This window comes from Pleurodeles waltl, chromosome 1_1 (genome assembly GCF_031143425.1).
Source record: "Pleurodeles waltl isolate 20211129_DDA chromosome 1_1, aPleWal1.hap1.20221129, whole genome shotgun sequence".
Taxonomy (NCBI): Eukaryota; Metazoa; Chordata; class Amphibia; order Caudata; family Salamandridae; genus Pleurodeles; species Pleurodeles waltl.
The window spans coordinates 833,099,579-833,113,810 of record NC_090436.1 but is presented as its reverse complement, the minus strand read 5'-3'; the positions used below and the strand labels follow the sequence as shown (position 1 = coordinate 833,113,810).

At 43.7% G+C, this 14,232-nt stretch overlaps 1 protein-coding gene across 1 annotated transcript in view; it reads left to right on the top strand.

The window, feature by feature from the left end:
• Positions 1-14,232, top strand: part of CEMIP2 (cell migration inducing hyaluronidase 2) — a 371,877-nt gene that overhangs the window by 213,114 nt on the left and 144,531 nt on the right. Inside the window, exons 11-12 of the mRNA XM_069228897.1 lie at positions 10,932-11,060; positions 12,721-12,809. Coding sequence (XP_069084998.1) covers positions 10,932-11,060; positions 12,721-12,809 — 218 coding nt within the window. The remainder of the gene's footprint in view (positions 1-10,931; positions 11,061-12,720; positions 12,810-14,232) is intronic.

The following is a 14,232-nucleotide window of genomic DNA, read 5'->3' as shown; positions in this document are numbered from 1 at the left end:
CCAGGTTCAGACCGACCACAGGCCCCTCAGATGGTTAATGCAGATGAGGGGTGAGAACCCAAAACTGTTGAGGTGGCCTTTCTCCCTACAAGGAATGGACTTTACGGTGGAATACCACCCTGGAACAGAACACACCAGTGCTTGATGGTCTGTCCAGATTATTCCACCTTAGTGAGGAGAACTCCCATGAGGTTGGGTAGTTCTCCCCACTTTCAGCTGGGGGGGAGGCATGTGTTACACCTGGCATCTTTTGCGTGGTCTCCCCTAACTTTTTGCCCCTGCTTCCCAGGTTGTTGCCGTATGCTGAACCCTGTTTTTGCTGTTTTTGTTACCCTCTGCACTTTACCACTGCTGACAAGTGCTAAAGTGCAAGTGCTCCCTATGTGAAATTGTATGCTTAATTGGCTTTTCCATAATTCTCATATTTGATTTACTAGTAAGTCCCTAGTAAAGTGCACTAGAGGTGCCTAGGGCCTGTAAACCCAAATGCTACTAATGGGCCTGCAGCACTGGTTGTGCCACCTACATGAATAGCCCTGTAAAGCTGGCTCAGCCCTGCCACTGCAATGTCTGTGTGTGTGCAGTTTTAAACTGACAATTCCACCTGGCAGCCCCATGGGAAGGGTGTTGTGTATGTTAAAGATAGGACATGTAGTGATGTGTTTTTACATGTTCTAATGGTGAAATACTGCCAAATTCGGTTTTCACTATTGCAAGGTATATCTCCCTCACAGGTTAACATGGGGGCTGCCTCTAAATACTCTTAAAGTGCAACTTCCCTTTGAGAGCAGATACAAATATGGAGTTTGGGGGAAATTTAAAATACATCTTTTAGTGAAGTTGTTTTTTAGATTGTTAGTTTGAAAATGCCACTTCTCAAAAGTAGGCATTTTCTTGCTTTAATCATTCTGTGACTCTGCCTGTTTGTGGATTCCCTGTCTGGGTCAGACTGACAGTTGTACTGTTTGTGAATCTCCTCTAGACAGTGACTCAAAAGGAGCTGGGGTGTAGCCTGCATAACCTGATGAGCCATCTGGGCTAGAGTGGAGGGAGGAGTGGTCACTTACACCTGAATGGGCTGTGTCTGCCCTCACACAATGTAGTCTCAAACCCCCTGGTGTGTTTCTGGGGCCAGGCCCTGGGCAAGGCAGGATCCTGTAAACAGAAGAGACTTTTCTTTGAAGTTGGGCAACTTCAGAGGCAGAAAGGGTTATAAGTATTAGACCCAAAACCCCAGACTTTCGATTTCTTCAAGATTTGCTTCTGGAACCAAGGGAACCTCTGCCAAGGAGAGGAGCTGAAGAGCTGAGAAGTGCTGCCCCTGCCCGTGACTGTGCTTTGTTGGGCTATCCTGCATATGCTGCTTCTGCCTGTGAAAGGGGACAAAGACTGTACTTTGTGGTATATTCCTGCTTGAGAAGAATCTCCAGAGGCTTGGACTGAGCTTGCCCCCTGTTCTGAAGTCTCAGGGCCATCAAAGACTTCCTCTGCCAGTGTCTGGGCTCTCTGCTAAGACTCCTGCCCTGCCAAGTGGTGCCTCATCCAGTCCCTGGGCCCTTGAAAGGAGAAGAAGGAAACCGACTTCGGAGGACTCCGGACTGACACCGCTGACGAATCCTGTGATGCCCCCCGCAACCAAAGCCGTGTTCCTTGCTGGAGTGCGACAAGCCCACAGGCCCGATGCCACTGCAGCCTTGCTGAAGTCTGCGACTCCGTGGAAGTCACCGCACCACGTCGTGACCGCCAGATACCGACTCTGCTGGAAGTCCCCAGATCCAACGCCTCACACATACGCCGTCTCACCTCCTCCGCAGCAAGGACCCAACACCACTTTGTGATGCCTCTGCTCTGCAGCACCGGAACCAATGCTGCCTCTGATCCAGCCGCCGCAATCCCCGACTCTGTGCACCGGCTTGTTTCCTCACTTTCACAAGTTACTGTACCTGGGGGTCCGTGTGACTCCGTGACCAACGCCATTGGCATTGGATTGTTGGGAACAACTCAGTTATGACACCGTGATATCACCTAGACGAAGCATTTGTGTTTCTAAATGCTTTATTGAAGTTAATTTGTTTTATTCTTGTTTTGCTCAGATAAATATTGGCTATGTTTCTAACCTGGTGTTGAGTCATTTTGTAGTGTTTTTTCTGTATTACTGTGTGTGTTGGTACAAATACTTTACACATTGTCTCTGGGTTAAGCCTTTCTGCTCGTGCCAAGCTACCAAGGGGGGGTTAACTGGGTGTGTTTCTCCTTTGCCCTGACCAGAGTGAGGGTCCTTGCTTGGACTAGGGGTATCCTGACTGCCAACCAAAGACCCCATTTCTAGCCGTCCCTAAGTATTATTTTGCATAAATGGTATGTGCTTTTAAATGTTTTCCATTTCCATTCTATTTTTACACCCAGGGTGCATTTGTATTGAGAAATTTTGCACAGAAAGATAATATTACATTCATCCTAACTTTGTACGCATCAATGGTGATGTTTTTCTTCACTGTATTTGCGCATATAAATCTGATTTGCTTTTGCACCTAAAATGTCTACACGTTTCTGTTGTAGTAAGGGTGAATTTGCACCTAAATTCATTCTTACCCATAAATGTGTTTTTCTTTCTAAATCTAGGTTAGGCTTGTAAATGCGTTTCCATGTTCTAATGATGTTGCCGCAACTTACCTTTGATGATGTTGCACCTAAAAGTAAACTTTACACCATATATGATTTTTCACAAAATGGGATGTGTGCTCTCGATTTTATCCACACTCATGCTGATATTATACTAAGGATGTGCTTGGCTACATACACTAGCTGTCCCTTTCTGAACCATTTTTTCCAGAAAAAGTAGCCTACGTGTTTTTCATATGGCTGCCAAATGTAAATCAAATTAGAACTTCCTGTCACATCAGAGTCTAGGATGCACTAATAATGTTCCAGAAATCCTATGTTTCCTGGCCTAAGCCTGATACCCTCAGATACCACAAAGACCGAGACTCAGACACCATAATGTTAACTTCCGAACTTCCGTGCCAATAGAACGACCTACTTTTTAGGGTAGAGCGTGCGCAAGCGCTCTGGCCCCTGTTGTAAACTCTCTGCGGGCTTTTTACCACGCCCTTCAGTTTGGTTGGTTCGTGGGCTTGCCTTTTATAATTTGCTTGATTTTATTAATGAAAGGCATGCATACATCATGGCTTTTCCGGTGTTTAGCCGTCCTCTACAGCACCGGTAAACTACTGAAAACATACAAGGCTCTGTGTTTTCCGAATGGCTTCTGCACTATTTCTTTTTATTTCCTACACAGCACGATCTTGCTAGGCAGTAGTCGAGCGCTTCGCATGACATTGACCCTGTTACATGGATAATTCTACTTTTGCTGGTTACATGGGTAATTCTACTTTTGCCGGTAACATGGATAATTGCACTTTTGACGATACGTTTCACTGCAAGCGAACTTCTGTTTCCTTTCCTGTGTCTTCTTCACGCTCATGGCGACCGCCGGCTCGTATATGTGAAACTGTTTTACTTTTCATTATCAGTTTATGTGGCAAGAAAAGTCCGGTTAGGAGTTTACAACGCTAATAGCTCTAACTTGAGCAAATTGCAAGACCCATTACATTGCAAATGCTTGTTTTGTGTTTGCTGAAGACATGCCATCTTGGACAAATGAAATGAATTAACTGAGGTTACCATGAAAATTGAGAGACTCATCACTCTGTTTCAAATTGTGATGGTCATGACTCAGTCCTTTCATATCAACCTCAATAGTTTTACACATTGTTCTGGAGACCTTAAAGGGTACTACTGTGGCTATGGGTGTTAACACTGATAAGATGTCTACTAACTCGACCGTATTATCACCCACATGTCTCTTGGGGAATAAAAGCAAACAGCATAATTCTAACATAAATCCACATAGCCTGAACTATAACCTGGAATTCAGCTACTCCCAATGCTCACACTGACTGCAGTACTGTCAAAGAGTAGGACTAAGCCCATAGCCTTCACAGTAACTACTACTGCTCGATACAGCCTCCCTCTGTCAGCTATCCTGCGGTCCAGCGAGGACAACCCAATAGCACACAAGTTGACTCTCCACAGAAAGATATGATCACCCATTGTCATGATTCACAATGAGAAGTATGATTACTCAGTGTATACTTTACTTCAGCTGTCTACTGCTAGCCAGACTACATTGTCTTATCCACATTCTCTTATATATAGTGAGGTACATTTGGCTACCCAGCTAAAACTGTAAGCATCCCAGTATTTATTTACTTGTTTATTTGAATGTGTTTTTAAAGTAGCCAGGTCAGATGTTTCAAACCGTGAAGGAAGGCAAGGCCGGTGGTTGAGTATCTGTGCCATCAACTCTTGACCAGGAGAAGAGTAGATCTGTAAAGAGCAACAGAGGCTGGGGGCCTGCTTTAAATTGATGTTTAACCACATAAGGCCCACCCTTTGCACTGTAACATAAGCCACGCCTTCTCCTCAGAATTCACCATAGGTTTTGGTTAGTCTCTGTCTTTGCTGCCGCACCATAACAGCTTTTTATAAATAGCGAGAGTGACTCGCCACTGCAGGTCCTTTGAAGGCAATAGAAAATTGCTGAAAGGCAGCCATGCTTCATGTAATCTCTCAGCAAACTTTTATGTTTTACAAGAACAAACTCCCAAAACAACAGTAAAACAAATCACTAATGACCCTGACACCACAGGAGTTTTCTCCTAGAGTGCTGGGGTTATTTGTATTCGCTTGGGAACTCCAGGCTTTACCTGGTTTTCCTGAACAGAAAATAAGTAAATCAGTTCAGGCCCTCTAAATATGCTGAGCAGTCTGATATAATAATACGGAAGACTCTAAGTCCATTGCGCTACTGGTGTAAGGTTTCTTGGCGGACTCATAATGATCGTCCTGTCTCTAAATAACAGTGGGCATGATGTCATTTTGGCTGGCAAGGTATTTATCCACATTTGTGGCAGAGTACCTTGTCCACGAAACAATAAATGAGGCCATACATCTTTACACTATGAACAAACAAACATGTTGGCTCTCACTTAGTTATAGTGGCCTCATTTCACAAGAAATGAGAAATTAAGAAATGAGAAATCTATTTTTGGAGTAAATTTCAGATCTTGGGGGATTCACAGAGATTTCCACAGTTCTTCTGGATAGCTCACATACCCGAGTATGTATTGCAGGGAATTTCATTCGCATTTTAGAGCTCATGTTATGTTTCTCCAAGAGGAATCACTCTCCTTGTTGGAGAAACACCTTCTATGGCATCCCTAAGAGTTTTGGCAGTGATTTCCCTTTATTCTTGATCCTGATTTACTCCTACACTTACCAGAAGCTAATTACTGACTGTAAGGAAATGCCTCCTTGGCATGGTTGCCCCCTGACTTTTTGCCTTTGCTGATGCTATGTTTACAATTGAAAGTGTGCTGAGGCCTGCTAACCAGGCCCCAGCACCAATGTTCTTTCCCTAACCTGTACTTTTGTATCCACAATTGGCAGACCCTGGCATCCAGATAAATCCCTTGTAACTGGTACTTCTAGTACCAAGGGCCCTGATGCCAAGGAAGGTCTCTAAGGGCTGCAGCATGTCTTATGCCACCCTGGAGATCTCTCACTCAGCACAGACACACTGCTTGCCAGCTTGTGTGTGCTAGTGAGGACAAAACGAGTAAGTCGACATGGCACTCCCCTCAGGGTGCCATGCCAGCCTCTCACTGCCTATGCCGTATAGGTAAGACACCCCTCTAGCAGGCCTTACAGCCCTAAGGCAGGGTGCACTATACCATAGGTGAGGGTACCAGTGCATGAGCATGGTACCCCTACAGTATCTAAACAAAACCTTAGACATTGTAAGTGCAGGGTAGCCATAAGAGTATATGGTCTGGGAGTCTGTCAAACACGAACTCCACAGCACCATAATGGCTACACTGAAAACTGGGAAGTTTGGTATCAAACTTCTCAGCACAATAAATGCACACTGATGCCAGTGTACATTTTATTGTAAAATACACCACAGAGGGCACCTTAGAGGTGCCCCCTGAAACTTAACCGACTGTCTGTGTAGGCTGACTAGTTCCAGCAGCCTGCCACACCAGAGACATGTTGCTGGCCCCATGGGGAGAGTGCCTTTGTCACTCTGAGGCCAGTAACAAAGCCTGCACTGGGTGGAGATGCTAACACCTCCCCCAGGCAGGAGCTGTGACACCTGGCGGTGAGCCTCAAAGGCTCACCCCTTTGTCACAGCCCAGCAGGGCACTCCAGCTTAGTGGAGTTGCCCGCCCCCTCCGGCCACGGCCCCCACTTTTGGCGGCAAGGCTGGAGGGAACAAAGAAAGCAACAAGGAGGAGTCACTGGCCAGTCAAGACAGCCCCTAAGGTGTCCTGAGCTGAGGTGACTCTGACTTTTAGAAATCCTCCATCTTGCAGATGGAGGATTCCCCCAATAGGGTTAGGATTGTGCCCCCCTCCCCTTGGGAGGAGGCACAAAGAGGGTGTACCCACCCTCAGGGCTAGTAGCCATTGGCTACTAACCCCCCAGACCTAAACACGCCCTTAAATTTAGTATTTAAGGGCTACCCTGAACCCTAGAAAATCAGATTCCTGCAACTACAAGAAGAAGGACTGCCTAGCTGAAAACCCCTGCAGAGGAAGACCAGAAGACGACAACTGCCTTGGCTCCAGAAACTCACCGGCCTGTCTCCTGCCTTCCAAAGATCCTGCTCCAGCGACGCCTTCCAAAGGGACCAGCGACCTCGACATCCTCTGAGGACTGCCCCTGCTTCAAAAAGACAAGAAACTCCCGAGGACAGCGGACCTGCTCCAAGAAAGGCTGCAACTTTGTTTCCAGCAGCTTTGAAAGAACCCTGCAAGCTCCCCGCAAGAAGCGTGAGACTTGCAACACTGCACCCGGCGACCCCGACTCGGCTGGTGGAGATCCAACACCTCAGGAGGGACCCCAGGACTACTCTGATACTGTGAGTACCAAAACCTGTCCCCCCTGAGCCCCCACAGCGCCGCCTGCAGAGGGAATCCCGAGGCTTCCCCTGACCGCGACTCTTTGAATCCTAAGTCCCGACGCCTGGGAGAGACCCTGCACCCGCAGCCCCCAGGACCTGAAGGACCGGACTTTCACTGGAGAAGTGACCCCCAGGAGTCCCTCTCCCTTGCCCAAGTGGAGGTTTCCCCGAGGAATCCCCCCCTTGCCTGCCTGCAGCGCTGAAGAGATCCCGAGATCTCTCATAGACTAACATTGCGAACCCGACGCTTGTTTCTACACTGCACCCGGCCGCCCCCGCGCTGCTGAGGGTGAAATTTCTGTGTGGGCTTGTGTCCCCCCCGGTGCCCTACAAAACCCCCCTGGTCTGCCCTCCGAAGACGCGGGTACTTACCTGCAAGCAGACCGGAACCGGGGCACCCCCTTCTCTCCATTCTAGCCTATGTGTTTTGGGCACCACTTTGAACTCTGCACCTGACCGGCCCTGAGCTGCTGGTGTGGTGACTTTGGGGTTGCTCTGAACCCCCAACGGTGGGCTACCTTGGACCAAGAACTGAACCCTGTAAGTGTCTTACTTACCTGGTAAAACTAACAAAAACTTACCTCCCCCAGGAACTGTGAAAATTGCACTAAGTGCCCACTTTTAAAACCGCTATTTGTCAATAACTTGAAAAGTATACATGCAATTTTTATGATTTAAAGTTCCTAAAGTACTTACCTGCAATACCTTTCAAATGAGATATTACATGTAGAATTTGAACCTGTGGTTCTTAAAATAAACTAAGAAAAGATATTTTTCTATAACAAAACCTATTGGCTGGATTTGTCTCTGAGTGTGTGTACCTCATTTATTGTCTGTGTGTATGTACAACAAATGCTTAACACTACTCCTTGGATAAGCCTACTGCTCGACCACACTACCACAAAATAGAGCATTAGTATTATCTCTTTTTACCACTATTTTACCTCTAAGGGGAACCCTTGGACTCTGTGCATGCTATTCCTTACTTTGAAATAGCACATACAGAGCCAACTTCCTACACTGACCATGTATGTGATGTGAGTGTGCTTGTCAAAAGTAGGTGTTCTACCTAGGCAACCCTCTGCAATCTGGAATGCCCACAATCGTCCCGTAAGCAAATTTGATCATACGTAAAATTAAACTGTGCTGGTGAAGCATTATGGGTGAGAAAATCCTTTAACAAGTGTAACTTTACGGTTTGTGAATTAAAGTATTTGACACCCAGGCTCTGCTTAAGTATTTAAATACTTTTGAGAACTTGGCCCAAGAGATGGACCTAGAGGAGTGGAAATTGTTGAAAATTGCAGAGTGATCTGCATTGAAATGATGGTTACAACTGAATGAGGGGCCTTCAACACTTGTCCTTGTTGAGATGCGGTGGTAACAAATAAGTTACTGTGTGTTCAGCAGTGGTGCCACATAAAATTGCGCCTCTGTCACTCGCCTCACAAATTGAGCTATTTTTGCCATTGTCGATACAAGTTTTTAAAAGCACAAGCGATGAAACCCCTGGATTAAACAAAGAAGCCACACTAACTTGTTAATTTCTATCTAGCTGCAAGGAAGTACGCTCTTTGAAAAGACTGATTTCTTTGTTTATAAAATAAGACGTACGTTTCTGTCACAACAGTAACTACTGTTTCAGATTCGTAACGGTCGGCGATGTGTAGAATATGAGCAAGATTAAAGGGTGCAAACTCCTCAGTTCGTTTTATTATAGATTGATTTAATCGCACAATGGTCTCTGAAAATGTGTACAGCATACTTTGAATACATTCTTCTGTTTATGAATGGATTCTAAGTTTGCTATTTTGTGCTGCAGAGATGCTCTCAAAAGATTAATATATTGCATGTTGTCATCCATGTTGTCAATTTTTATTTTTTTCCCATTTCTAGCCTGTTGCAAGGATCCAAATATGGGCACAACTTAAAACCTTCCCTATATTAGTTAACCTGTAGTCACGCTTAATACCCACCATCTGTATAAACACCACCCTCCATGAATGACAGTTATTATTCATAACTTAACTAATTGTGTGACAGTCTTAAAGTTTCTACTGATAGTTTTAGAAATACTGACGTGTGGATTGGAATGTTCTCCTGGAGCACCTCAAATATGGCACAATGCCAATAATGGAACAAATATGTTTGTAGTCATTCCTCACCCACTGGTTCAGAGCAGAGGTAAATTTACCACAGCTATCAGGGGAATATCACCACAAGCTGATAGAGCTTAGCATTCTATGTCACATGCACATTGATGGCCTGCAGCTTTTCCTCAAACCACAGTCCATTTTCAAAGCACATATGTCCTTAATCCCAACTTGTAATGTATTGATGCAGCCCTCCTCTTAAGAATGTGTTGGTGCCCCAGAACCACTGGTGGTTGGTTCTAAATGAAGATTATAGTAACTATACTCAATGTAATCCATCATAAGCCCTAAATGACATTGGGGACCTGCTCACACAAGCACTGCAACCTTATATTGATGTTTTGAGCACTCCAGCAATCTGGTATCCTTAACCCTTAAAATGCAGCTGGCATCAATTTAAAAAAAAAAAAAAAAGAAGTAATTGTTTTCTACAGGAAGCCGACTAAGATATTCTCGTACTGTCCATTTTGACCCTCCGGCCGGAGCCACTACTGTTGAGTAACTTGCTGAAAGTATCAAACTCTGCAGTAAGAATACATCTATTCTTAGGAAACATAATTTGTTCCACAACTCAGCAAGATTCACCTTAGACTATTAGCAGTAGTGGGCAAAGCCAGGGTGGCAGACTCTAATCAGAACAAACATTGGCAAAGCCAATAGATCTGGGTTTAATGTGCTAATCAATGCAGCTTTCGTGCAGTAGGGCAAGAGACACTGGTGGGAGCTTACATGAGTGGACAGTGAAAGCAACTTTATAATGTATCCCCACATGCAGTTCAGTACTGCATTTGATTGTAGGCAGAAGGATCGATTGAAACAGCCAATAGCATTAGGTGATATGTGAATAATGCACTGTGCAGAGACAAAATGTAAGTGACGTCTTAAGCCATTGCCTGAAGCAGCCTAATCAAAGAAATCCAGTGGTTAAGTTGGGCAGACCAAAACCCCATGCAATGCATATTGCTAACAGTAAGTCTTTTTGAAAGAATAGATGTGCTGTTTAAACCTGAAAATGAAATGCTTCCCTGCAAATCACAAACGCTGCTGTATTCTGAGACAAACATGACCCCCTGCTTTTGCAAGAATTAGGAGAAATAAACCAGGGATATAATTCTCATAGTACGACCCAAAGGCAAGAAATAAGCTTCACTGACTTCAAGATGGTAATAGACAAACCAGGTCCACCAGGAGAGTGAATTGTGCTTTGATCCCATTAACTGTTCACTGGCGCAGGTTTACATCCAGAACACCCGCCCCTGGGATTGGCAGAGACAAAAACAAGACTTTCAGTTTTGACAGAATTGGCAAAAAAATTATTTTGGTGCCATTTTTCAGGATATGCAAAACTGTATTTTCTAATGTTTTGAAACTGTTTTTTTACCCCACAGGCCTATGGATAAGATAACTTCACGCACACACAATAGTCACATCACCCTCTAATTGTAATTGACTAGGGTGGACCCTTCTGAGGCTCAATACTCAGTTTACATTTTATCCCTTTGTCCCAATGTTCTCTGCCTACATCTGTATCTAACAATGTGGTGACCTTCGACACTCTGTCTAGTACTCAGTTGCACCCTCTGGTTTGTGGTTAAACCTAGTAAGCCATTATTTTCAAGCCATCAGCCGTTGATCATATGATTTTTCTTGGTAATGCCACATAGTTGGCTGATTGTTTGCTTACTGTTGTATCATCTAGTTACTTCTCATTGATGTCATTGGTTAACAGGCACTGTGCTCTGTAATTGCAGGATGCAGGAATATGGTATGTGTTCCACAAGATGTCTACAGGCGAGTCCCATGGCCTCCATCCAGAAACCAAAGCTGAACTGACACCTCTTGGCATTTTCTATAATAACCGCGTTCATTCGAATTTTAAGGTATATCAAATTGTAGTGCAAGGTAATTAGATTTGTTTGAATAACCCAAATATTTCCAGGTTATGGAAAGGGAAATCCCAAAAATATTAAGTACACCAATGCATGTATTGAGGATAAAATAATGTTTCCTGTTATTTTACTTGTGCTTCACATGCGCACTTTGGCTCTTCTTCCATGGATTAAACCATGCCTTTCTATTACAGGTTTGAAAAAAACAGGCATTTACTTAACTAGTTCTCGTTAGCTGTAGGTACAGAGCTCACAAGCCCCTTTGTCTTTTTCCTGTAGTAAGATTAGTAGTGGTTAGTCTCTACGCATTGTACTTTATTTGAACCTTTTGTGATCTAAATGATTTTTTACTGTCCCTCCGACTTCTGCTTTTGCATCATGGATATAAAAATGCCCCAGTCAGGAGTGCTGTGAAAGATACAGCATGTGCTGCCTCTCAGTGCCTTTCCCAGGCACTCTGTTTGAGAAGAGAGTGAAGGTAGTTTGTTGCACACTGATGAGGATCCTGTCATTCGAATTGAGACTATTGAAATTGAATTACATTTTGTCAGAATGTGATAAAGCTCACCGCTGGGAGATTTTCTCAATACAAAATTCAACCACATGCTCAACCACACAACCGCCTTTTCTGTCCCACCCGTTGTCCTTTTAACTGTATTATTGAGACACTGGTTTTCAAACTCTAGAAAACAAAGATGAAACTAAGTGTTGGGTTTGTTTTGCTTCAGAGACAAAATTGAAAACAATCTAATCTTTTTCTAATTTCCTAAAATTGCTGGTGGAACCATTAGCACAAAAAGGGAGAATAGATGTGATTCTGACTATAACTTGGATGTCATTCAAGCAAACGTGCCTTTGTGATTTAAATAGCCCAGCCTGGCAGCAACAATGGCCAGATGTTTAAAGTAAGAATGATTGCAAACGCATTGTTTGCTTTCATTATGAATGTGTGATTCTAAAGAGAAAGTGCCCCTGAAAAGCTACACACAACTCACCTGCCTTTTTAATACGGCCTGTTATGTTGGGTGGATTGTCCCTTTTAGGCCGGAATTACGAGTGCCCTCTTAATTCCAGTGGGGCCAATATAAGCAGATACCGGTCTATACGGAGGCACGAGATCTACAGAAACACTGCACATCTCCTAAATTTCACTGCAGATCTCCGGGTGGGTGTCTCGCCCAAAGTGAGGAATTACCGGGGGAATTTGACCCGAATTGCTGATTTTCCCAGTGCCCCTAATTGAATGCCCATTTCTTAGCCTACCCTCAGTGTCCCGCTCGTGATGAGCTGGGTTTTCCGCGCCCTTGGAGTTGCCAATGCTCCTGGTATTGGTAACTCCAGTGGAAGGGAACATCCGGCCAATCGTAATGAAGGTGTTTTTGACTGGACACATTAGCGTCTGATATGTGTAATGTACGTCTCATCAGGTAGGAAACCTATTTTGCAGAAGTTAACCAATTTTTCAAAGCTTGATCGTTCCAGATTTCTGAAAGTTAAATTATTTTCCTACTCAATCACACGAAGACTACAAGAATATATAATGTATGGTGTTGCTTTATTTGTCATGCTCCAGGAGAAAAGCGGCTTGGGAAATTGATACTGTGGATGCAAATTATCGCCATCATAACAAAGCACTTTTTTTTCCATTCAGGCTGGTTTATTTATTGACAAAGGTGTGAAAACCTCGAACGCCAGTAGTGAAGATGCAAGAGAATACCTCTGTTTGGACAACAACGCTAGGTAAGACATTACCTTTACTCATGTATAAGCTTGTGTGATACACGCAAACACCCCACAAAAATACAGCCCCCACTATAAATGATTGGTTCCTCTAACTCAGGTGGCAGTCCCATATCAGCAGATAATTGTGCCCATGTAATGAGTGCACTTTGATGCCATACATTGGTGAACGGAAGTACATAAATGCAAATAACATAAAGCAATATTTTAATCGAGCTGTCACTAGAGTCAACGAAGAGTGATTGGAGTGTTCGTTGTGCTAAACAAAGTGATGCTTACAATAGTTGACTGCTAAGATCCCAAGACCCACGTGGTGAAAACATTACACTGTGCCAATAAACAACCCAAACTTTATTTAATTAGTCTTTTTTCAATTTTGAGTCTTTGTACTTTTGCAAAAAAGGCACAGGATTGTAGATTCAGCACACTTTGTCATCAAGTGCGGTCTGCATATCAGCATTGTAATGTGGGTCCCCCTATAACCGCCTGCTACATAATGCCTCCGAGAGTGGTGCGGAGCTACTGTGGCATTGCCAACATGTTTAGAAGGCATTGATGAAAAGCCAGCATCAATATAAATGTCAGTATTCAGATGGTTTCGAGGTGGTTTCCAAATTTGCCAACTTTTGCACCTTGATCGGTGGTATTACCCTCAAAATGTGCTTGCCTGAAATTTCTTAGATAATGGGGCGTATGCGAGAATCCTTTCTCATACATGTTACTAACGCTTGGATACATGGATAATTTTAGCACAATTCACAAATTCATAAAACTTGCTGAAGTTTAAAGTAATAAAAGTTGCAGTCGTTTGCCCTACGTGTTGAATAACCTGCTGACCTGTGGGAATGAGTAAGTATGAAGGTGTGGAACTTTCAAGAGTTAAATAATGAGAAGAAAATGGACGTGTCCGAGGAGAGTTCAAGGCCATCCAGCCAGCACAGAGATTTTTCGAGTGCTCAGAAGGCAGTAGCCTTAGGCGACTTTCTCGAGTGCCCTAAAATGTCCTTGCAACCATTTTCGGAACTCTTAGCTCACACCTACATTGGTCTGGTGTAAATAGACGAAAGTGCACCTAACCAGTAAAATTTCACAGGGCGCAGTGCTTGAACGGGTGTCCACATATGAAAAATGTATTCTACTGGACAGCAGATTGAAACATAAAATGTATTTCTATTCCATTTCTTGCCTCAGTTCCTTGGTAAATTATGCATACGTAGTTTACATACATGTAGGGTAACTATAATTGGTTGAGATCAAGTGTGTTGGAGATTATCAAAAATCCATCCTGCTTAGATTAAATGCCAAATGAAATGTTTTGGATTTGGAAGGAAGTTGTAACTTGAACAAGTAACCAAAACCTTAAAAAAAAAAAAAAAAAAAAAGAGTTGATAAAATTGCCCACTGTGTCTCTTGTTCGTGATTT